This window comes from Xiphophorus maculatus, chromosome 16, assembly GCF_002775205.1.
Source record: "Xiphophorus maculatus strain JP 163 A chromosome 16, X_maculatus-5.0-male, whole genome shotgun sequence".
NCBI classification, from domain to species: domain Eukaryota; kingdom Metazoa; phylum Chordata; class Actinopteri; order Cyprinodontiformes; family Poeciliidae; genus Xiphophorus; species Xiphophorus maculatus.
In genome coordinates this window covers 2,964,094-2,989,702 of record NC_036458.1, presented here as the reverse complement: position 1 = coordinate 2,989,702, position 25,609 = coordinate 2,964,094, and the positions used below count along the sequence as shown (strand labels likewise).

Sequence of the window (25,609 nt, the reverse complement as noted above, 5' to 3'; positions counted from 1 at the left end):
TTTTTAAACACTTGACTGCTTCAGGAAGTTTCAGGCCTTTTCTGGTTCTGGGTGACTGATTTTGGTCAGAGCAGGGACGTTGCTCTGTTTCTAAACATTTATCATGTTATTACATGTTACTAAAACACTCAGACCAGGAACCATTGAGCTGTTTTCATGCATCAGCACCTTCAGTCGTCTTCTGGCTTCCATGGTGACATTAGTAGTGAGGTGAAGTAATGAATGCTCTCTGATGTGTTTCCTGCCAGCTCGCCTGAAGCCTTTCATCCAGAGACGGGCCAGCTGCCTCCTCTGATTGGGCTTTGTGCAGCATCAGATAACCTGGACGGTTCATCAGTTCATCTTTGTGAGGAAACTGATCCTGACGTACTGATGCAGGTTCGTCTTGCTCAGGTGAAGCACGGAGGAGGGAGAGTGATGATGAGGGACTGCAGGATAAAACCCTGTTTTCACCCGCAGATCTGCAAAAAAGTGCAATTTACAATGACCAGCGTGGGTAGCAACTAGTTACATTTACTCAATTACATTTACTTGAGTAACTTTTTTAAAATGTACTTTTAGGAGTATTTTTACTACACTGTACTTTTTACTTTTACTTGAGTAATTTTATTTTGAAGTATTTATTTCTACTCTTACTTGAGTAAAATTTCTGGATTTTCTACCCACTGAATTAAAAGTTTTTACTGAAAAAAACTGATTTGGCCAAATTTCTTTTGTCTGATAAAATTTTTTTAGACTTATAAGAATTATTGTCATTTTCATCCTTAAAATACCAAAATTTCCACTTAACTTCATATTTTGATCCGTCTGATTGTGTAATTTTTAAATATCAAACGAATGATAATTTGATCAGAATCTCAGTACTTGAGTAAACTTTTTACCAAATACTTTTTTACCTTTGCTTGAATCATTTCTTGGATGGCTGCTTTTTAGTTTTACTTGAGTAAAAATATGTTAAAGTACTGCTACTCTTTCTGTAGCACAATGTTTTGGCTACTCTGCCCACCTCTCACAGTGACCATGAGGATCCAAAACATGAACATCAAACTGTCCCTGGAGAACCTTGGTTTGACTGTTAACATTTAAAAACTATGATAAGCACAGAAATTACAGGTTTTTTATCGGTCCATGGAGTCAGTTAGAGCTGAAACTGATAAACTCGTCCTTGATGCAGATAAAACGTCCAGATCAACACCTGACAAGAGATAAATGTCACTGAGCTTGTTCAGAGGTTTGTAGGGGTGTGTGTGTGTGGGGGGGGGGGGGGGGGTGGGTGTGTGTGTGTCTTTGTGAAAATTAGAAAAAGGAGAGAGGAAGTAAGACAAAGACAGGAAGCTGAAATAAACTGAGCTGAGAGTGTAAGACAAAAACATTCACTTTTACACACACGCGCGCCTCCACGCACACACACACTAATAACAGGAGTGTGTGTGGGCGGGTTAACTCACTCAGACATGATTTCATTTCAGGCCGAGCGAGCACAGCTGAAGAATAAGAATGAAGAGAGAGAGAGGGAGAGAGAGAGAGAGGGAGACCTGATACAGAGAGAGGCTGATCTGAGCGCGTGCAGAAGAGCGTTTCAGCAGACGGAGAAGTCAGACGGAGCAGAGCTGCAGTCGGACAGTTGGAGGACGAGGACATCTGGACAGATCCCTTCACCTAGAAGGATCAGGGAGCAGCTTCAGGTCAGAGTTCATCCTGTTTCTGTAAGCTGACCGAGCAGCAGTCATTTTCCAGCTGCCATCGCTGTTTCACAGGCTGCAGGTGTCCTACGCATTATTGTCTCACTTTGTTTAACCAAAATGAGACGATAAAAGTATAACAGGGATCAATCAGCATGTTGGAAACCTTTTCTTCAGCAGAGAAACTGGTAAAATTATCCAACCAGTTCAAATAAATGGTTTGTGGATCCAGAAAGCCTTTGGCTGAGATGCAACTTGGAAAAAAACATTTAATCAAATATCAGGAGTGTTTTACAAACGACTAAAATTTTCACAACTTCTTATTTTAAACATTCAAACACCAAATGTTTCTGAATGTGCATAAATACAGAGAGTAGAAACTGTCTTAGTCAAATCAGGTCTGTTTGCTTAGTTTAGCTTTACACAAAGATTTTTTAGAAAAATAATAATGACAGTACAAAGAGGGAAAAAAGCCCAAAGGGGTTATATACTGTAGATCTCCACCCAAATAGTATAGAATAAAACCTAACAGGACAATACAATCTTTCATCTGGGGATCATACATTTATGAAATACATTAAGATAAAAATCATCAATACACATCAATGTTACAGATATTATGAATCAAAGGCAGCTGTAACCAGGCAGGTGTTCTTCAGGTGACAGAAGGCCGGCTTTGTTACCGTCTTTATGTGGCTCTGAAGGTTCATCACTACACTCAGATTTCAGGTCTGATCTCTAGTTTCTAGCTGTAACAACTGGAGCTGACAGAGGTAAAGATGGTGATTGGATAAAATTTCTTACTTTACAGATTAGCAGACAGGTAACAACCAATCAGCTTTGAGATCCAATCAGCCAATCAGTTTAAAGTTCTCTACACATCATTTCTGTTGGCTGTTGCTCAGTGGGAAGAGTACCCTGATAAAACTGTTTGCCTGATTGAGGTTCTCATTCCCTCCAGGTGTGAGTCTCCATGGCAACAGATATGTTTGTGCTGCTGAGCGTCTGTCTCAGTGTGAGCCTGGCGGTCAACATCGACACGTCGTTTCCGGTGCTGAAGACAGTCGGGAGCAAGAATCTGTTTGGATTCTCTGTCGCTCTGCATGAGGATCTGGAGACGGGGAAATACCTGTGAGTTAACACCTAATACACACACCTGCTTCTCTAATCTACACACCTGATTCTCTAATCTACACACCTGCTTCTCTAATCCACCCATCTGCTCCTCTACTCTTCACAGTATCACATAATCTGCCCTTCTAATCCACAAAGCTTCACATAATCCAAGTTATAATCCAATGTCAACGTCTTCTGAGTAATTTGCGAGACATAATTTTTTTTCAGAAGCTGCTTGAATCTGGTCCTTCATTCCAGGAATTTTTTTCCCAAACATCTGAGGCTTTGGAGCAAAGATTCGTTAGCAGATTAATATTTTCACAGGAAAAGGCTGGAGCTGTGAATTTAGGCTCCTGGGTTTATCACCTTCTGTTTGCTGTGTGTTTGCTCTCCGTTCTTCTGAAGGTCTCAGGTGTGTCCGCATAAACTCAAACTGCCGTTCAGAAACGAGCCGTTGCTCACATCCATGTGAAACCACAGCTTCCTGTTCTGAGCGTTAAATAAATCTGTGACCTGATTGGCCCTCATGTACTGAAACATACGTGACTAGAACTGTATCAGCAGTAGTCTGGGTTTCCTGTGAATGATTGAGATATAAAATGTTTCTCAGGAGAGTTAATGTTATTACAGCTTCATTTTTTAGAGACAGGAACCTTTTATTGAGTGGAGTTACGGTTAATTAGTGCACTGCAGAGTTCAGATCCCACATAACAACCATTCATCAATTCATAGCCCAACTTCCTCACTTTGCGCTGCTATTATTTCCTTTTTGTTGTCTATTTCATATCTGGAATCAAACCCATGCAGTGAAACCACAGAAAATGTGTTTATTTTTGCAGTAGAGAAGTATTTTAAAGGGGATTTATTATGCAAAAATTCACATTTTGGAAATTTTTCTACTTCCATTTGAGTTTCAACTGCTCCTAAAACCAGCCAAACACTAAAAAACCCCACAACTATTGTTTTTTGGCAATAAATAAATGCTTTTTGGTGTCTGGAAAATTAGCTGTTTCAAAAACTTACTTACCTAGCAACCCCAGTCATATTTGGCCCTGTTACCTAGCAACCCAAGTGGCGGTCTACCACCTTTGATCAGCAGGTTTTACCGCTGTGAAAACACAACAGTTTTGTACTTGTGAATTTTCAGAAACCACTTGTTGCAATTCTGTTGTTTGCGCAGGAGGCTCTACTTCTGTTTTTCAGAGACGTACGGCTGCATGATTGTGCATCTGTTTGAGTTTGAATGTAAACACTGAGTCGGGGAGAGTGGCTAGCAGCAGCTTATAGATTTAAAGTGACAGGACGCTTATTCTGAACTGACCAGAATGGTTTTGTGAAAAACTTTAGTAAAATATGTTTTGTATAGACCCTAGACCGATCCTAACATGTTCAAGGAAACATAATGGGTCACTTTTAATGAGTGATGTTCATATGTGGTCTGGGTGATCAAACCAAAAACTCAAAGCTTTAACATCGTTGGTCAATATTATTTCACCAGATCATTGCTTATCAAACCAGATAAAAAATATTTTGATGGACTTGCAGCATATAACGGCCAAAGATTGAGCAGCATCAGAACACATCCAGTATCCCCATCATCATTACCAAGAAATATCCAAATGATTCATGAACCAACCAGCTGTGAGAGTTGGAGGAGTTGTTGCTCAACTACAACCGGGTCAGAACCAATCAGACTGTTTTTCTTCAGAAGTCTGGAGCTCAGATTTCCTTGCAGTGTCCCGTCTCCTGAGAGTTTCTCCTGGTTCTCCACTCAGTGCAGTTTTATCTCCCAGTTTGTGATAACTGGTTTCCTCTGAGGAGGCCGACTCCATCCAGCTGCTGCTGATCCGGCTCCATGAGACTCACGTGGATAACTGTCCATGACGAGGAGGCTCCATCAGATCAGAGCTGTGTGTGAATGTGCAGCACAGGGAGTCAGGTGAATGCCCTGCAGTGTTAATAATGCGTCTGAATTCTCCTGCTGCCTGAGAAAACAGCAGCAGCTCGAGCAGAAAGGAGCCGCAGGACTCAGGCAACAGCTTCAGATCAGAAACGATTATATGGAAAACCCACAATGGAAAACAAAAGCTATCTCCAGAAAATTATATGGTTCTTACTTATCCACTTTGACACTTCATTTATTGACTTTTCTGATTTTTTCCCCCACAAAATCTAGGGATAAACTTCACGACTCTTTTTCAGTTATTGGAGACTTTTATGCAATCATGAGCTGCTTCCTACACTGCAAAACATTAAATCTTACCAAGTAATTTGGGTCTCGTTTTGTAGTGCAAATATCTGGAATAAGATGAAACTAACTTACAAGAAACTTTTCTACGTGTTAGGATCATTGTAGACAGAAAAATATCAAGGAGTAAATTTCCACCAGAAAATCTTGAATTTTTTGAGACAAAAAGCTTGGAAATTTCAGAATTTCAAAAGTCAAACAATTTGCAACAGAATGTCAGAAATTTCTGGAAAAAAATTACATTTTCTGAGTTTTAAAAGCAGAAGAAATTTGACTTTCTAAACACCAAAAGTTTTGTGTTTTTTTCCCCCCAAAACCTTGGAGTGTCTTTGTTACATGTTGAACAGGGAAGTATTTATACCTTTGATCAAAACAAGAAACTTTTATTAAAGGGAACAAAACAAAACTTTTTATAGATTTTCTACAGAGGATTATCTGTCAAACGTTTACAGGAAAATGTATGAAATTTTGAAATTCATCTCAGAAAGTTTATAGCAAAAACTTGGAACATTCTGAGTTTCAAAAGTAGAAAAACTCAGAAACTTCCATGTTTTTTTTCTCCAAAATTTCTGAAATTAATTTTATAATTTATTTTTTCCTAATATATTTTGACAAATAAATCTCTATTGAAAACTTAATTGTTTTGAGTACCTTTGATTTTTGTTTTGATCAAAGGCATTAATGCCTCCCTATATTATTACAGACAAACTATTCTTGTTTTCACATCTTTTGAATTAAAACAGCAGAAAACAAAGTAAGTAAATAAAGAATGGGGACAAGATAAAATAAATATTTAGTGTATTGCCTGAAGACTAAAAGAAGAAAAAAATGGGAGTGGAAGTAATTTCACCAGCAGTGTGATGGGACAGGAATGTTTCTGTGGGAGTGGGATCATGGGACAGGAGTGAGGATCCACTCCGGTGTCACTCTGTGAATCTGACTGAGACGGGTTTACATCCGATCGCAGAGCGTTGCAAAGTTAAGCTGTTCCACTGCAACAACAGGAAAATTCACCTGCTTAGGAACCACTGGACAGAAGGAGGCCAGCAGTGAGACGGTTTTAGGTCAAATAATGCAGAACAAAACAAATTTACACAAAAATGTTACAAATATATCACAGAAACATAAAAATAGAGCCAGAAATAAATAACCCATTTAGACAGTTTATCTGCAAAAAGGTTGATTTGGAGGTTAGCTGGACAACAAAAGCGCAAAATCTTACAATGTATGTTTAATGCAAATTTCTTAGTAAGACTAAACTAACTAATAAGTAGTTTTATAGCATGATATATAAGTTTGTTTTAAATCAGTAATTCCTTGCTATTGATGAAAAAGTTCTCGTTCCACTGGCAGATTATTTAACACTGGAAAAATTTCTTGTTACAAGTTAAATAATCTCCCAAGTGAACTAGTTCTTTTTCATCAATATGAAGGAATTGTTCACTTAAACAAGCTTATACTTCCTGCTGAAGAGTTACTCGGGATTTAGTGAACTTGAAACAAGACAAATTTAAGATATTTGTACGGGAAACTAAACCTAAATTATTTAGTAAGACTTTGTGTTTTTGTAGTGTATATATTAATGTACATAAATAATAACTTTGCCTGTTATAAATCAATAAAAAAATGAAGATTATTTCACTTATAACATTGGAAAAACATCATGTTATAAGTGAAATAATCTGCCATAAGAACTTGCATATTTTTTTTAGCAATATTAAGAAATTTATGACTGAAAACAATCTGTTATAGCTTGATGAAAAACTACCTGTAAGTAAGTTTGGTCTTATTTCAACCAAGTCCTAGAAACCAGACCAAAAGTACTTGCTGAGATTTAGTTTTTTGACTTTGTGTTTTTGCAGAGTAAACTTTAATAAGAAGGAACTTTAGGAAGTGGACAAACTTTATTTTGGGGGCCTGAACTGGTTCTGGAGGACAGTTTATCACATACAGCCTCACTGTGAGTTTAAGCAGTTGCAGATGCTGACAGGTCACATGGTATGCTCCCTCTCCCCTGTACACACACCCCTACACGCACACGCCCGCATACACACACACACACACACGCACACACACACACACACACACCTCCCTTTGAGCAGCAGATTGTTCCATGTTGCTCCGACTCTGAACATACGTGTCTCCTCCCCTCCTGAGCTGCCGCTTCCTGAAGGAGATCCTCGCGAGGCTCAACTGGAGGTCACCCAACTGTCTGTCTCCACGGTCACCATGGCGACCGTCTCTTTATGTCCGCTAATTGGATTGGCTGTGGGTGTAGCTCATGCACAGAGTGATGTTCCTCTGGAGGTTCAGGTGCTGCAGGTTGGAGTTTCCTCTGATCAGACTCCCGGCGCGCCGTGATTGGCTATCCGGCGGGTCGATGGGGTTTTATTGGTTCTTGAAGGCAGAATATGGACTCTGAGTGCTGCCAGGAGACGTCTGGAGTCCCGTTTGGACTGAGGAATGTTGGAAGTCGTTGAAATTAGTTTCTGGATTCTGGATTAGTTCTCCCAGGAGACCTGGAGGACAATCCTGGAATCAATAACTTATCTCCTATAGAGGCTTTTGCTCTTCTCGGAGACTGCTATGACTCCATCACCTTGGCAACCTACCTGAGCAGAGAACAGGTCAGAGGTCACAGAGAGTAATAGTATCTGAGTGAACACAGGAAGTGATCACACCCACAGACTTCCTGTCAGTCAGAGGCGCCACCCATCTGTCTGACATTTAAAGATGTGAATACTGCGTCGTTTTGTCTCCATGGTGACCTCCAGTCCTCACTATGACGGGACGTATTGTGCAAAATTCACATTATGTACCTTTTTGTACTTTCTTTTGTACAGGCAAGTGCTTCTAAAAACAGTTCAAGCTTCTATTTTTTGTTTGTTAGTTTTTTGGTGTTTCCAAAAATGAGCCGTTTCAAAAACCTCCAGAATGTAATGAGACAAATAAGCAGGCACTGCGCCGTTACCTAGCAACCTCAGTTGAATTCTGCCGGTTACCTAGCAACCCAGGCGGAGCTCCAGCACATTTGTTCAGCTGGTTTTACCCCTGTCTGAGCTGTGCAAAGGCTGCTGGAAAAGACACGTGTTTTAGTTTCAGAAACTACAGTATTTGCTGCATTCTTGTTGGTTACGCAGGAGGCTTCACTTCTACTTTTCAGAAATGTACAGGTGTATAAATACTCATCTATTTGAAGCCATTTCCATGTGCAAGTGTAACCGTTGAGTAAGGGGGCGTGGCCAGCAGCAGCCTATTTGCATTTAAAGTGACAAGACGGCCTAAATCAACTCATTCTGAACCGATCACACTAACATCTCATTTTTGAAGAATGATTTTATGCAAAAGATGTAGTAAACATGTTTTGTTTACATCTTAAACCTGTCCTAACCTGTTCAAGGAAGCATAACAGGTCACCTTTAAATGAATTCCCAGCTGGTTGGACTCATTGTTCCAGTGTTTCCAGTCCACTCCAGTCAGGATGGGTCCTATCCGGTCACGCTTGGCTCACACTGACCTCCAAACAGTTTGTTGTCCTCCAGCTGATTTATGTCACATGACTTCAGCTAATCAGAGGGAGACACTTGTCCTCAGTCTGTCATTGTGTTATTGGGTGCCCCGTCTGTCCTTCAGACTCCATTTATCCTGAGAATCAAAAGAAATGTGACTCAAATATAAAAACAATCAGTTTAAGGCATCAGTGACCTCCACTGGGAAGCTCAGGTTGTGATTCCTGGAAACCCAGAGAACCATGACGGGTTACTGCCATCAATCCAGCTCAGGAAAACATTTAGGGTTGAAAACACTGTTCCTTTAACACCAAACATCTAACACCAGGGCTGCAAGATTATTTCAGTAATCAATTAATTAATTAGTCATCTGACTATTAATGCAGAAATTGATTAATTGAACTGATGATTAACCGATTAATCGTCAGTATTATCCTTGTGATTAATCAGATGTTAATAACTGCCATATTCTGCAGATTTGAAATTTAACCACTTAATCCTTTGTATGCAACATTAATATAAAAGATGCAACTAAACAAATAAATAAATAACTTTTTAAACAAGAAAATTAACATGTTCTAGCTTAAAATGCTACAACTACCGTTCTTTTAGATTCAAATACACAATTCAATTCCTTTTTTAAATAAGAAAATATATTAAACTATATTATTTGTCTGAAAATTGTTTTTACTTTTTGTTTGCTCGAAATAAATAAATAAAATAAAATAGAATATTTATTTAGTTAGTGCTTGACTGTTTGTAGTAAAAGATGCATCTGCAGCAAAAAACAAAACAAATTTCTAACATCAACATGTGAAAAATAAGATACAATCAGACAGCAGGTAACACTGCCTACCTCTGTTCCTGACAGGCTATTGGTCGGCGCTCCCAGGGAGAAGGCGGAGCCTCACATTCCAGCCAATCGAACAGGAGGCGTGTACAGCTGCCCGGTCACGACTAACCCGTCAGAGTGCAGTAGGATAAAATTCATAGATCAAAGTAAGTTCCCCTCTTAACATGTCATTCTACTTCCTGTTTCACACTGAGGCGCCGTGGATGTTTTCCTGAGACTCTGAAGCCTCATTGTTTGTTGGCCAACAGTTTGTTTATGGAGACTGGTTCCCAAATTCCCAATAGAGTGGAGAACAGATCTTTGGGAATAAGGTGAAAGTTTGATACTTACTGGCTTTTCTCAGAAAAACAACAGTTAAACTAAAGGAGCAAATTAAGCTTAAGGCCACGTGATACAGAGACAAGATCCTTCAGGATCTCCAAGTCTTTCAGTTTTATAGCAACAAATCCAGAATAACCGCTTTGACTCAGGGGCAGAGCCTTGGACCTGAACATCCTGGTTATTCTCAGAGGAGCTTCTGGATTTTGGAGTTTAGCCTGAAGGGAACTTAGGTTTGACACACAGCTCCCTCTGCAGAGGCTTTACATTTAAATACTTCTATCTGCAAAACAATGCTAGGGTACACTGCAAAAGTACGCTACATTAAATAAAATCAAACCAACACACAATCCTAATTTAGGACACATGAAATACAACAAAAATAACTTTTCAGCAAGATATACTGTATATGTTTGTTTAATTCTTGAATATAGATCACAATGTATTAGTTTCATTGTATTAGTTGGGATTTTTTTTTATTTCTAAAAAAAAACATTTTTCCTGTTTTAAGTGGAAAAAAAATCTGCCAGTGGAACCAGCACTTTTTTTTATCTATAGTCAAGAACTTCTGACTTAACACAAGCTTATTTGGGTTGCTGAAAACGTTACTTTTAAGTTATTTTTGTCTCATTTCTAGTGTACAACGATATAAACACAAGAAACTTAACCAAAAGTACTAAAGATTTTATGGTTTTGCAGTGTAGGTGGTAGAGCCCACATGGATGACTTGATCCTAGACGTCCTGGCAGAACATTGGACTGAAATGACATCAGCCCAGTTATTAACTGTAGTTTTAATATCATCTTAAGAAAGTAACAAGAGAGTTAAAACAGCTGATTAATGGCAGCTCCTCCATAATAGGTGAATCATCCCATCAGCCTGACAGCCATGACTCAGGAAGAAAACAACCCATTTGAGCTGCTTGTCTCTGGACTTTCAGTTGATTAGCTGACTGATTCGTTGCCGCCTGTGATCTTATCGCCATCTCGGTGCATTATGGGTAGTCCATCAGTCATTGAGCTGTGACAGCTGCTATCTGTTTCAGAACAACACAATCACACTCCCATTATTAAGATCCTGAGTGGGGCATATTCAGGACTCACTGTAAAAATAACCCAGAGGTAAAATTTAACACACCAAAATAAAAACAAATAGACTAAAGCATGACAGCTGGTGCAGGATGACTGATAATGTAGATAGTACGCCACAGGGAATAGGAATAAACGGCAAAACATAAACTCTTAAAAACTATGGTAGTATAGTTTCTAGTGCAAACATCTTTTTCCGTTTGAAATAAGACAGAACTAACTTACAACTAACCTGTTAGCAAGATATAGGAGCGTTTTTTTGAGTTAATAATTAATAATATTGATGAAAATGCACATTGTTCATGAGCAGATTATGTCACTTATAACATGGGAAAATTGTCTTGTTCTAAGTAAAAACCTGATTGAACCATAAAGTCCTCTTTATGCCTAAATATTCTAGAATCAAATGTCCAACAGCTGGAGGTTGGTCCAACCATGGTCATCAACACAAACTCAAATCTCCAACAGAAGGCTGATAAATGAAAGAATCAAATGGGTTGCAATGGCCTAGTCAAATTCCAGACCTCAATTTGAAAGTTTTTGTCTAGTTAGACAAAAAGCGTTCCACTAGTACTGGTAAGTACTCATTGTAGTACTTACCAGTTTTCTGTCTTTGTGCTGTTGCAGACCTGCACCCCACTGAGGACCTGCTGGAGGACATGTGGTTGGGCGTCACAGTAGCCAGTCAGGGCCGACCTGGAGGGAGGATCCTGGTGAGGTTCTGCTCTCATTGGCTGATTAGTTCAACCAAACTTTCTGCTGTAATTAAAATGTTCGTTAACCACCAACTGTAATAATTTAACGTGTACCATGTGTCTTGGCAGGCATGTGGGCACCGGTTCGTTAAGGTGTACCAAGGAGATAGAAGGATAATTGGCCGGTGCTATCTCCATAGAAACGGCCCACCTCATGATGAAGAGCCTCTAAACTGGGAGCAAATACAGCAGCAATGCGAGTAGGTCACATGACTCCATGTTTAGTATGTGGGAGAGGCTATACTTGCTGTTTTACCTGTGTGTGTGTGTTTAGTTACAGGTGGGATCACAGCGGTGAGGGCATGTGTACTTATGGAATCTCCGCCTTCATCACGCACACCGACGCCATCTTTGGCTCACCTGGAAGCTACAGTTGGCGGGGTACCTGTTCTGTTTAGTCCCGCCCCTGTGTGATGTCACCATCACATGTCTGGTTACTTCCTCACCTCCAGGTTTCCACATCCACAACCATACAAGCATTCAGTCCCATTGATATATACTCCTGTATAGGATGTCGCCTATTAGCCGCTAGATCAAGTGACGTGCACCTGCAGGCGCCATTATTATGCACTGAGTCATGTCCACAAAACAAGAGTTGGACTCAGTCAAGGTTGCCCTTTGTCACTGATTTGGTTCATGAACACAGCCAAGGTGTTGAGGGTAACTGTTTTGGTGGCCTTTTGGGTCTTTGCGTTTTGCAGATGATGTGGTTCTGTTGGTTTCATCCGACTGTGATCTGCAGCTTTCACTGGACCATTTCCCAGTTGAGTGCGAAGCAGCTGGGATAAGAATCAGCACCTCCAAGTCAGAGATAACGATCTTGAGCTGGAGAGAGTGGAGTGCCCTCTCTGGGTTGGGGGCAAGGTCCTGCCAAAAGTGGAAGAGTTTAAGTATTATAGGAACTAAATTGGTTTGTCTTAATGTGGTCCAAACTCAGATACATTGAAGTTTAAATCAGAGGCATGTACAGATAGAAAAGATGTGTTCTGGTCTCCGCAGAACTTTGAAGCAATTTTTCAAATGATGTTTCATGCATTTCTTTTCTCCAGTGTTATTTACTTTTTAATGTGTGTGTTCCAGGAAATGTTTATGCCTTCTGGATGGATCCGAACAATGACCTTATTTCAACAAAGAACTCCTTTGACTACAAGAGCTTAAGTTATAGGAATATTTATTTAGGTGAGTTATCCCTGTTAATGACTCTTCTCCTGAGAATCTGATCTGAGCTTCCTTCCTTCTCAAGATCTCATCTTCTCTGATGAGCATCAGGGAACCTCAGAAGGGGCCTGAGAACCTTGATGTTTTAGGTCTTTATGGTGAATCAGTGATCTGTGATGTTTACACTAATGATAGTCAGTCAAACACATCAAACCGCAGCTGCTCTCATTTTGAAATTAAGGTAGCATCTTAAAAACTAAACTGTGTGTTCCTGCAGGATACTCGGTCACTCAGGCTCTTCACCTTCTCTCTGAAGAGAGTCAAACCATCGTAGCAGGTGATGCCAACCTTCATTCCTCATCAGCTCCTGGGGTCTGTTGATGTTCTCACCAATGTGTTGATGTGTTTGTGAACAGGAGCTCCCAGAGACAATAAAATGGACGCCCGTGGTTCTGTGATGCTGGCGGTCAAGCGATTCAATGATCTGGTGATTCAGCAGACTCTACGAGGTCAACAGGTTGGCTCATACTTTGGTAACGTCGTGGTAGCCATAGACCTCAACAGGGATGGGTGAGAAATCATCTTGATACAGCACTAACAGACGCAGAACTCGCATTCTGATGCAGTTGATGAAAACTGCTTCACTTCCTGTTTGTTTTTTTTGGCCTGCAGGTGGAATGACCTGCTGGTGGGCGCTCCTTTTTACTTCAACCGCCAGCAGGAGGTGGGCGGGGCAGTTTATGTTTACATGAACGCAGGAGGTTGGTTCCACTCTGAACCCACAGTGGTTCTGATGGGTTCAGTTGGATCTGCTTTTGGAATGGCTATTGCTGCAGCAGGGGACCTCAACCAGGATGGCTATCAGGGTGAGGCAGCAGCACAATGCTGACGTCTAATAATCAGTAATCAGTTGGGGTGATGTGATGTGGTGATGTGATGTTGTGTTTCAGACTTTGCAGTGGGAGCTCCTTTTCACGATACCGGATGTGTGATGATCTGGACTGGGGGCAAAGAGGGAATCTCTGCAGAACCGAGCCAGGTATCAAACAAAACCTGGTGCTGTCCTGGTTCAGGAACTTGTGGGATATGATACAGAAATTGTCAAATCTTTGCAGAAGTGTTCCCACAGGCCAGTCGATCCATCCATCAATCTGTGTGTCCATCTACCCCTCCAGTATTTTATTTAGGTAGCAGAATAAACAGAACGCAAAGTCTTCCTTCTCTCCAGCCATTTGGGCCAGCTCTCCCAGGGGAATTCAAAGGCATTCCCTTGCTAACTGAGAAACATCATTCCTCCAACATGATCTTCCTATGGGTCCATCCATTAATCCACAGGTCCAAGAGGGTACCCCAGACATAAATGTACCCTGTAATGAACTTTTTCTTGAAGATCCAAGGCATTCCCAGGCTATAAGAGGTACAACATTCCTCAGGGAAGTTCTAAGTCTACCTCTGTGTCTCTTTCCTTTGGTGGAGCACCACCTCTATCCTTCATGGATGATGGAGCTTCTCTCACTACCTCTAAGGCTGACACCAACAGAGGAAGTTCATTTCAGCTGCTTGTCTCCAGGATGTTTGTTGCTTGTTCATGATCATGATCCTTCTCTCCTGGTCAAAGAGACCTGCTTGAGCTGAAGGTCAGGATGTAGATAGACTGGTTGATTGAAAGTTATTGATATGCATCTCAATAATTAATGGCCTCTAAAGGCTCCCACATACTTGGGCATACTTAGTGAGCCATGTAGACTGTCCGCTGATGGTTGAGATTCCATAGTGCATACATTTATTGTGACAAATTCTTTCATTTCCCACAATCCAAATGGATACTATCATGTTTGATGAGCTCATTGGGCACCTAGGCCTGTTTCTTCTCCACCAGGGCAGACACTGCACACCTGTCATCAGTGTGGCCCAAAGAGGCAGTCTGGCAGTTGGTTGCACTAACTCTCAACCTCATCAGCCTGATGTCACATAGTCTGATGTGAACCATGCAGTCATAAAAATTGACCTTTGAACTGACGTGTCCAGTGGACATCCACTTTGAGTCCACCGTTAGTTCTACATTCGATTATGTAGAGGCAGCTGTTCTGGCCACAATACCTTTCTGCTGCTTTAGAAGATGATAGAGACAACCAAGGCCTTCATCTTGAGCGTAATGACTTCCATCACCAATGGTGTCTGCCACTTCGTAGTTTCTGCTATGACATACACCAATAGACTTTGAGGTAATGAACAATAGCCCATTTAGCTTCTGTGTCCCCAAATAACACAAGAACATGAGAGAAACTACCCCAGTCATGTGAGTTGAAGACGTTTCTACTGGGATCCTCTGCCAGACCTACCCGGTTTGCCCTCGGTCCTCGTCCTTTGGTTCACAGTGTCTGTCCAAAGAAACCTCCAACACCAAGGAGCTTGCGAGTGTTCCTGCTCTCCATGGGCAACGCCAACTCCAGAATAAGAGATGATTTATTCCATCTAGAGGAGATAAGAGGAGCTTGAGCTGAGTATGGGGGTTCTACCTCAATCCCAAACGAGTCAGGTGACTTCCTTTATCCCCTAAACCAGATTATGATCTCAGGCATATGGGTATATGAAAGAAAGCAACTCAGACCCCAGCATTTTATGGATACTGAAACCCTTCCCCTATGGGTTATGTTACCCTTCACCTGTCCCCCTCAGATGATCGAAGGACGTTCTGTATCTCCTGGGTTCAAGACTTTCGGGTACTCCCTGGCTGCAGGTGTGGATGTAGATGGAAACCACTACCCAGACCTGCTGGTCGGCTCTCTGGATGATACCGTCGCCCTCCTTAGGTACTGTAGGAGAGCTTCTCTAACACAGAGCTTTACCTGCTTGAGCTGAAGGTCTTTATTTTCTGCTGGTTCCTCAGATCTCGCCCTGTCATCCAGCTGAACACCACGTTAAGAGTTTCTCCAGGTGTGGTCGCCCGAAATGAGACCGAGTGAGAATCAGAGGAAACTGTTCAAGTTTGCCTTCATCGTTATTATTGTGGTAATTATCATTAACAAGATCTGTCTCTCAGTATCAAGGTGAAGATGTGCTTCTCCTTCAAGTTCAACGCTGGAGAAAACCTCAGCAGCATCTGTGAGTCTGCAGTTTATTCGTGATGAGCAATATGAAGGTTGTGAAAAAGTAGAACCATATGTTGAAACAATAATGTGTGATTTATTGATTGTTCAAATAATAATTGACTAATTTAGTTAAAGTTAACAAAAAGACAATTTGCTAAAAGAACAGCATACTCAGAAAATTATTTAAATCAAAACTGTACGAAACATATATACATTTAGCATTTAAGATTAAAAAAACTTGTCTGTAAATATGTTTTACTCACCAAAATGTTTATTTTATAATTTAGAAAATTAATTGCATTGTTTGTTTATTTGCATCTTTTAATTTATTTCTAATTTTGCACAATAAGTCTTATGTGGTTAAATTAAAAAATCTGCAGAATGTGTAAATTTTTCTGTGATTAACTGGTTAATCGTCAGAATTATCCATTGATTATTTGAGATTTCATTTAATTACTGCTCTGAGAGTGTTGTTCTTTCAGCAAATGGATATTTTTTGTCTTAATACTCCAATTAGTCAATTTTTAAATTAGTTGTTGATTATTTCAATCCTTGATTAATCGTGATTAACCTAATTAATCATTTCAGCCCTAATTAAAATGGTGAAAAAGTGAGAAAAATCATGTAAACATGCGTAGAATTAGCTAACATTGTGAGGCTTAAGTGGTAAACCTCAAAAATTCACCAGAATGTGTAAATATTTTACTCAGGTAATCATCCAAATAATAAATAGAATAATCGATTACTAAAATAATTGTTAGTTTAAGTGGTAGACAGCTATATAATTCTCAATACCAAAGTTTCTCCATTTCCTGTAAATGTTGTGAATGAGACTTTGAGATGCATTGGTTTGCATGGTTCCTGAGACTTCCTCTGTGCTTTTCCAGAAGCGGTCGTCCTCCTGCTGCTGTTTCACCTGGATGCTTCTGGCTTCAAGGTCAAACTCAGCAGGTCCGACTGACCCTCACCGCCACGTTGGTGGAGTCAGACTGGAGCGTCTCCTGCAGCTGGAGATGCAACAAGCTCACTTGCACTGCTTAATGACAGCTGCTTCCTGCGCGTGTTGCTAATCAACCCCTGCTGTTAATCAGCATATCTGATGAGCTGCATGTCCTCATTGTGCTAATTTGTCCAATCTGAGGAAAGGTCACTCTGTTGCTATGACAACACCTGCACCGCCCACACGGCAGATGACATCATGGCGTGTCCTTGAGTGTCCCGGTGTTTCTGTGGATGATAAATCGCATTAAACAAACGGATATTATTCCGTCTGACACACACACTCACTCCCTCCGCAGAGGTCTGTGTGAGTGTGTGCGCGCTGCCGTTAATCCGACCAATCAGAGTCAAGGTGACCTCCTTCATAAGGTGAATAAAACGGTGGTAGATGAAGTGGACTGATCATCATCTGAGAGTAAGACTGTCACCTCATGCACATTTTGTTTAAAGTCTAATCATTTTTAATATTCTTGCTTCATCTGCATTTCCTGAAGTTCTTAATCTGAATTTTGGGTTAGTTAATCTGATTTAGATGTAATAAATGGTGTAATTCTCAGACTAATTAGATTATTAGACACTTTGTCACATGAAGATCAGGAAAATGTTCTGGACTTAACTTCCCCTGGCTGCCTCAGTGAGAAACAGCCTCTAAATATTCCCAATAGTATTAGACCTGATAAATCACATAAACTTCTTCAGGCCAAGGCAGAAACACACCAAACATCTGGGACAGTTGGTTCAGTTTGTTACCAAGTCTTGTTCTTTTTTAGGATTTGATCCCAGCATGTTGGCTTCTGTTTGGTCCTTCTGAGTGAGATTTCATCTGCTTTGCTATCGCTTTAGCCGCTCCGTCATGCTGGAAAATCCGCAGATCATCACAAACCTGTTCCTGAAATGTTGGAGAAAGTTTAAGAAGCGATTAATCGGTTATTTAAATAATCATCAACTAGTTTAGTAATCTTTAACTAACTCAAAAAAGACCACTAGCTGAAAGAACAATATACTCACAGAAGTAATGAAACCAAAACTGTACAAACAATATACTGTATATGTTCTACCTGTAAGAAAAAGAAAACCTTGGGTGTAAATATGTTCGACCCAAAACTACTCAATTGGCCTAATTTACGAATTTGAATTTGGGTTCAAATTCTGTAAAAGAAAAAAGAAAAAAAACAGAAAACCACTGGATGGAGGTAATGTTGAGCTGAAAGGGCTGAGCGTTTCACCTGTTGATGTTTAAAGGATTTATTAGCTGCATATGCATTATTTACTATAAATGATCAAGCCTACATAAAAAGGAATGCTATTTCATTACATTTTATTTAATGAAACGTTTTTTAAAAAGAAACTGAATTACTTGTTTATTTGCATCTTCTAATGTATTTATGATATTGTATTTAAAAAAAGGCTTAAGTGGTTAAATAAAACAAACTGCAGAATGTGGCAATTTTTTCTAATGTCCACAAACTTGAATTCTTGTTTTTAAATTGTAACTTTAGTTTTCAGTTGTTTTGGGGGGGTTTTTCTCACAGCTGTCAACTTAACTCTGACTGGAGACGTCACCAGTCTCTCGCCCCGCCTCCGTTTCCATGACAACAGACAGAGCGTGTACTCCAGCATCCAGTCAGTAGGAAGTGGAAAGTGTAAAACCCTGAAAGCCGGACTGCTGGTGAGATATGCACACATAGGTAGAGCGCCACCTGCAGGCAGCTGAGCTCATCGCACATGACAATATGAACCATGGCAACACTTTCTAATCTTTAACTGAGCTAATTGAAGGGTCTGTAATCAGTTAATCGCAATGAATCACATTTTCATATATAAATGACGCATCAACAAAATGAGCAACTTTTTCAATTCAAAAACCCTTTTTGTTGCTAAATTATGAATAAATAAACATATGAGTTCAGCAACAAAGACATTTTGTTGGTTTCTATTTAGGTCATAGAAACCAACAGATTCATACAAAGAGCTTTTATACCATTCATCTTTTAAGTGTTGACCATTTGAAAAAAATCCTTTAGAAATGTATTTTCTGATGTTGGGGACGTCTGTGCTGCTACATGGTTAGCATTGCAATGCTATTTTAGGCTTCGCTGATATGCTAACTGCTTTTAGCGCAATTTGCACACAACAATAATCTTGTCCAGATCTTTTCTTTAAGCAAAAATTAACTATAGTGAATCAAGAGAAGCGGCTTTTGTCGTCTATCGGTGTTGTTTGTGGACGTAACAACGTAATATCTATGTAATTAATTAATCAAAGTTAACATGTTAAAGTTCCTAGTTGTAGCTAAATGCTGCTTCTTCAATCAATCAGAGCTTTTCTTTTATCAGAAATGTTACTGCTGTCCTATTCTGTGTGGAGTTCTGGCACTTGCGTTTGATATCTGCAAAATTCTGACTACAATCGGGTCAGAGGAAGTTCTGCTGGTAGAGATAAGTCCAACAGATTGCGACAAACGTCTCTGCGACGTGTTAATCAGTCTGCTGGTGACAGAGTCCACCTCCTTGTTGTTCAGAGTTTAAACAAAAACAAAAAGCTGTCAGAAACTTGGATCCCATTTTTTGAAGTGGTTGGTTGATGCTGGACCTTCAGGAGGTATAGGTTGATTTCTGACTACTTTACTTCCACATCTGCTGTGTTTTTCTCTTTGTCAGCTGGAAAACATGACCCATGTTCTGGAAAACTAAATAAAATGTTCTCTTTATCTGTGTTCTGCAGAGTACCATCCAAAACGTGGTGGAACCTCTGGTGTTCTCCCTGAACGTCTCTCTAAATGAGAAACTTCCTAACAGAAGCAATGTTGTTCAAGATCTGAGGCGTTTTCCCATCCTAAGCCCGACACCTCAACTCATCAAAACCCTGGTCAGATCCAGTTGCTTTAAGAGAAATATCTTTTGTAACACTATTTGATTTTTGTTTTTCTCACCATTCAGATTCACATCAAGAAGGCCTGCGGGTCTGACAACGTCTGTCAAAGTAACCTTCAGATGGTGGCCCGGTTCACAGATGAGGACTACAAACCCTTCCCCATGTGAGTGAAACAGCTGATTGGATCATGTCAGAATATTGATCTGATTAGAACCGGTTACCATTGAGACAAATGCAGGTGGGGTTCAGATGAAGAAGTTATGGCAACCACCAGCTGGAGCCCCTCCTGCAACCAGGACCTAAAAACTCCTCCAGCCACATCAGCTTCTGTTGTTGATCCGTTTGTTTCCAGGCAAGACGGCAACCAACTGCTGAACTACAACAGCAGCATCAGGAGGTTACTTCTGGAGGTCAACGTCAGCAACACGGCGTCACCAGAGCGACTAGCAGAGGATGCTCACAACACTGTCCTCAACGTCAGCATCCCGTCGTCGCTTGTTTACTCTGGAGTCCAAAAAAAGGCAATGAAGATGAGATTTTTACTTCCTGTGGTGAAGATTTACAGTGGATTCACACCAGTCCTGTTTAGTCTGCATTTATCCAACTCCTGTCCATTTGCCTAGAACATCTGTTTCATGTGACCTAACCCTAATCCTAGATATCAGTCAGGTTGAAGTGAATTCTGGTGCGATTCAAACAGCAAAAGGACAGGAGACCACTCCAAAAGCAGGGAGCAGAATATAGCGCAGGGCATTGTGGGTAAATACAACCAAAACAAACATGTCAGCTTAGCGCTAGCTGGAGAAATAGCTCAAGGTTTTGTTTTTTTTACCAAAGACAAAAGGGAAATCGTACAACTTCTTAAGTCTGACACCACTCCATTTTTGTTCATATTTTGTGAAACAGGAAGTTGCTCTCATGTCTTTTAGGAGGTTTTTGTCGTTTCCTTCAGTGGTTTTTGGTGCAGCGCTCCCATAGGAACAGGCACCATGTGAAAGTGAACAGCAGCAGATGAAAATGTTATAAATGTTGCCACTTTTATCCCCAATCGAACCAAGTAGAGCGAAGTATCAGGGCTGAAAACTCCCTGAATCTTCCAGTATAAAAGAAGGAATGGGTTTGGTTTGACTACAAAAGAGAGATCTTTCACTAAAAAGTTGATTTCCAAATGAATCTTGAGTTTATTGGGTATTGGTCTGATCAGTCACATACAGAACATTTCTTGGACATTTCAGCACTGGAATTTAGTTGCCTACTTTTCTAGTCCCCTTGAAAAACCACAGGAGATTCGAGAGAACCCTAAAGGATCTGGGTCTTTATTTTTTTTTCTTGTGTTTGTTTGTTTCAGGGGGGCAGCTCAGGAGCCATTGAGTGTTCTGTTGAAGGGGCCACTCTTCTCTGTCAGCTGGGGAATCCCTTCAGAAGCAACCAGAAGGTAAATTCCTGTTCCTGCATATGGCGTTCCAGCTGTAGCACCACAATCTGTCTGAACTCTCTGCTCTGTGTTCCAGATTCAGATGTTCATTAAATTTGAGCCATCTGCGATCGCTTTGGACACCAAGGAAATCCAGTCTCGGCTGGTGCTGTCCACGTAGGGCGTCCACTCACACGTCTCGGTCTGAGTTTGTACCTCCGGATGCTGATGTGCGTCTCTGTGTCTTCAGGCTCAGCGAACAGTCAGATCTGTCTCCAGTCTTCGTCTCCTTGCTGGTGGAGTATTCCGTTCAGGCGACTCTCACTCTGTAAGAACTGATTCAGTTTACTGATGAACAGCTGGTAATGAAATAGGTACAATTCTGCTTTCAGTAGGTTGACACAATGTCGCTTCATGAGGTAAAAACAAACCTCACTAAAGGTTAGTGATAGGGTGCCATCTAGTGGCCTTAAACTTAACAGGTGAATTATTTTTTACTTTTAATGGATCATATCAGAGTAACAGCTTTTGTTCTGTTGAATCAAAGTAAATAATAAAGTAGTTTAATTGAAGCGGTCCTCTGACTGTTTCCTGTTAGAATCAAACCGGGTTCAGTCTTCTTCGGTGGTCATGTGGTTGGTGAGCGGGCCATGAAGAGCACGGAGGACGTGGGCAGTCTGGTGGTCTTCACCTTTCAGGTTTGTTTGGACGATCCGGACCGCTCTAAACCAGAGAGAGGACAGGTGTAACCAGGTGTTCTCCAACAGGTTCACGTCCAGGGGAAGCCTCTGGGTCGCCTTGGCGAGCTGGAGGTCGAGTTTGATTGGCCGAAGGAGGTGGTGAACGGAAAGTGGCTGCTGTACCTGACAGAGGTCCGCTTGGAAGGCACCTCGAATCGTCAATGCACACACGGCGACATCATCAACCCTTTGAAGCTTGTGGTAACCATGGCAACACCTGCCTCAGACACTGTTTTCAAAATAACAGTCAGAATAAATACTTGATGCGTGCATTTGTTTGTTCAGATGTCCAATGATGAGAGGATGAACCTGGGGATGAAGGGAGAGGAGGAAAGGAAAAAACAAGAGAAAACTCTCCCAGTCCTCAGCATGCAGAGACAGAGGAAGACCTTTAAACTGGTAAAGACTTGACTACGGACAGTTTCACCTGTCCACAAAGTGAAGGTTTCCACTTTGACATATTGAACTTTGAGGTTTCAGCTAAAAAGCCAGACTTCTGAAAATCTGGTTAGCACTGGAGGCTAAACTGAGAGAACCTTCTGATGGACTTCAATGGTCCAGGAGGTTCAGGTTGACGGAGAACAAAAGAAAAGTGATCATCCTAATGTGTTGCAGAGCTGCAGCAGTGGGGCCAGGTGTGTGAAGTTCTCATGTCCTCTGCTCAACATGAACAACTCTGCAACTCTGACGGTGAAGAGCCGGCTGTGGAACTCCACCATGATTGAGGTAACATCACCCAGAACAGTGATCATCTGTCAGGTTCCACCAGCTGTGGTCACCGCTAGCTAAAATGTTAGTAGTGCTAACACTATACAGTCTCGCTAATGCTAAAGTGCTACATGCTATTTAGTGGAAGCTAATGCTAAAGAGTTCCAAATAAGCACTTAGAAATTGCATTTATTGTTATAGCTTGTTCTCTATTGTTCTCTTTTATGTTCCTCCTTTATGTTTCTTGCTTGAAATAAAGTTAATGGAGAAAAAAGAGAGAGAACACAAGGAGAGAAAACAGAACTGCTGCGTAAACAGGCTTCACTTATTTCAAAATAAGAGCATGAATATAAATGTCTAACTAGTTGAAGAAATCTTAACCAAAGATTTAGCCATTTATTTTATGTACATGTTTTTCACGATGCATTTTCTTGCTAATGCTGTTATCACTCACACCGTCATCCCCTAATCAAAACTGAAATTATATATTATACATAATTCATCAATTGTATGTAATTATATGTAATTTTCAGTCATGAATAAAATTATGTTTAATATTCTATTACTAAATTAACAAAGAAATTGAACTGTATTCAACTGAAAGTTCACAAAACAGCAAAATAAATTAGCACTTTAGAATTTATCCAGCGAAATTTAGTGGAAGATAAATTAAAGTTTGCTAAATTTAAAATTAGCAGATTAGCATAAGTGTGTCCACCACTGGTTCTGAGCAACACTCACCAGCTTCAACAGTTCAGCCAATGTCATGGTCACTTCCTGTCCAATCCATACCAAACCCTAAACACAAACAAGTAAATAAAATGGTTGACTAAAGAATATTAGTATGTGAACTGTAGATGTGAGCTTCATTGTGCTGCAGTGCCCTCTAGTGGCCACTGAGTAGAATGCCTCCTGTTGTGTTTCAGGACTACAGAGATGCTAGCAGTGTGTTGGTTCAAGGCCAGGCCACTTTGAAGTTGAAGACCATGAAGAGAACCGTCACCATGAAGTCGTCCCCCTCACTGGTAACTCCTGCTCCCCTCCCAGCCTGACGGCCTGCTGCACACTCCCTGAGTCTCTGCTTCCTGTCTGCAGATTGAGGTCAACATTTACCCAGAGTCTGAGCTGCAGCTGAACTCTGGCGCCCCCTGGTGGATCATCGTGGTGTCGGTCCTGGCTGGAGTTGTGCTGCTGGCTCTGATCTGCGTTCTGCTTTGGAAGGTTTGTGAAGCCTGACGCTGGTTTTCAGGATCCACCACATGAGACATTCTCAGCATCTCATCCCCATGGCGTCGTTCACCCGGTTGGTAAATTGTTATGTTGCCCCCTGCTGTTCAGTGTGGCTTCTTCAAGAGAGCCAGCACCAGGGAGATGTACGAGGCCAAGACCCAAAGGGCCCGCATGAAGAGCCAACCATCTGACATGGACAAGCTGACCGAGGAGCTCTGAGGCTGGGCAGGCTGCTGCAGGAGAGGCCTGCTGTAAGGACCACTGACCGGCTGCTTACTGACTGCACTGGTTACTGCAGGAGAGGCCTGCTCTTAGGACCAGTGACCGGCTGTTTACTGCTTACTGGCTGCTAACGGTCTGGTTACTGACTGCACAAGCTGCTGCAGGTGGCTCCCGCTGCAAGGACCAAAGCCCGACTGTTTACCACTTACTGACTGCTGCAAGAAAACTCTGCTTTAAGGAACACTGAAAAACTTACTTTGTGCTTACAATCTGTTTACTGCCTGCTTACTGACTGTACAGACTGCTGCAGGCAAGTCCTGTTGCAAGGACATGGCTTTGTGGTGCTTACTGCCTGCTTTAAGACGCGTTAGTACCGCTTGCTAATTAAGAACTAACCCCTGTATTTCTGACTTACTTCCCAGTTTTCTGTCCATCTCTTTTTTTAGAATTTATACTTTATTAAATTTAGCAGCCATGTTGTGGTTAGTATCTATCTGCAGATAAGGCCACGCCCATCATTAGCTGTTTTTAACCAATCAGAGAATATGTTCACCATAAAGCTTAAGACATTTCAGGCTGTTTGGTCTCTGATTCACACACCTGCTGCACATTTACCTGCCCTAATCCTAACCCCTTCACCTGTCCGCCTACTTACCTGTTCACCAGTCAGACTGCTTACCTGCCCACCTGTCCGCTGTGGTTGAGTGGAAACAGTGTTTGTTTTTTTCCCTGCAGTGTCAGTTCTTTGTGCGTCCTGAGGCGTGGCAGACGGCGGTGCTCCAGCAGAGGAGGATTATGGGTAACACCGAGCAGCATGTCGATGATGATGGTTTCCTGATCCAGGAACAAGTGACCTCGACCCAGAACCGGAAGATCCACAAACACTGGGTCACCATTTGGACTGAAAGCCAGTGAGAGACCTCTGGTATCCATAGAAACAGATCTTATACCAAACTGAACCAATCCGGACCAAATCTGATCAACACTGCCAGGCTGCTGCCACTCGCTTCACCCGTTTACCCTGAGTTACTCAGAGGTGGAGCTACGAACTTAAAGATTTCTTATTGGTACAATTTTTATTGATCTGTGTGTGATTGGCCCTCAGCCATCGGAAAGGATCAATTGATCCAGCAAGGTTTTAATTTGAAGGGCTATGTTATAAATATTGGAATTCTCCTTTAAGGACCGGATATTGCTGCAGGGTCAGCGTTTCTGTCCATGCTGCCTTCAGGACTCGTCTGTAAATTCGTTCTGCTGCCTTCAGGTGCTGCGTGGTCCAGTGTTTTTTGTGCTGTAGAGATTAGTGTACAGTTTTGTAATTTCTGACAGTCACTGAAAGCAGCTTTAGTCTGTGTGTGTTAGCATTCCCTGCAGTGTCGATGGATGTTTTGTCTGTATGCTGATGATATTAAAGTATTTTTTTACTATTCACTGGTTTATTGTGATGCTCCTAAAGGAAATGTGGTGCTGTGATGATGATGATGTTCTGTTTGTCGGCTCTCAAAGCCACCAGAAGATCTCTGACTGTTCTCGGACCTCAGTCTCGGACTTGATCCATCAATAGCAGATACTTTAAGTCCTAAAAGACGAAAGGAAAAGTTCG

At 41.2% G+C, this 25,609-nt stretch overlaps 1 protein-coding gene across 1 annotated transcript; it reads left to right on the top strand.

The window, feature by feature from the left end:
* Positions 1-1,503: 1,503 nt before the first annotated feature.
* LOC102220794 (integrin alpha-3-like) lies at positions 1,504-25,437 on the top strand. Its single transcript, XM_023349413.1, has 29 exons — positions 1,504-1,685; positions 2,644-2,813; positions 9,427-9,554; positions 11,442-11,527; positions 11,639-11,769; positions 11,844-11,950; positions 12,650-12,748; positions 13,005-13,064; positions 13,144-13,297; positions 13,400-13,593; positions 13,678-13,766; positions 15,407-15,540; positions 15,618-15,689; positions 15,771-15,832; positions 18,351-18,487; positions 19,543-19,686; positions 19,758-19,855; positions 20,045-20,213; positions 21,041-21,127; positions 21,204-21,283; positions 21,357-21,434; positions 21,705-21,804; positions 21,874-22,047; positions 22,132-22,245; positions 22,462-22,572; positions 23,481-23,579; positions 23,650-23,775; positions 23,893-24,035; positions 24,742-25,437. Exons 2-28 carry the CDS (start codon positions 2,656-2,658, stop codon positions 24,001-24,003), a joined length of 3,102 nt encoding a protein of 1,033 aa, XP_023205181.1. The 5' UTR covers positions 1,504-1,685; positions 2,644-2,655; the 3' UTR covers positions 24,004-24,035; positions 24,742-25,437.
* The last annotated feature ends 172 nt before the right edge of the window (positions 25,438-25,609 follow it).

Bases quoted from the DNA above. Each gene is read 5' to 3' on its own strand.
- LOC102220794 (XM_023349413.1), top strand. From the start codon at position 2,656: ATGGCAACAGATATGTTTGTGCTGCTGAGCGTCTGTCTCAGTGTGAGC. The intron at 12,749-13,004 runs GTGAGTTATCCC...GTGTTCCTGCAG, and splicing joins TTATAGGAATATTTATTTAG to GATACTCGGTCACTCAGGCT. The intron at 19,687-19,757 runs GTCAGATCCAGT...CTCACCATTCAG, and splicing joins CTCAACTCATCAAAACCCTG to ATTCACATCAAGAAGGCCTG.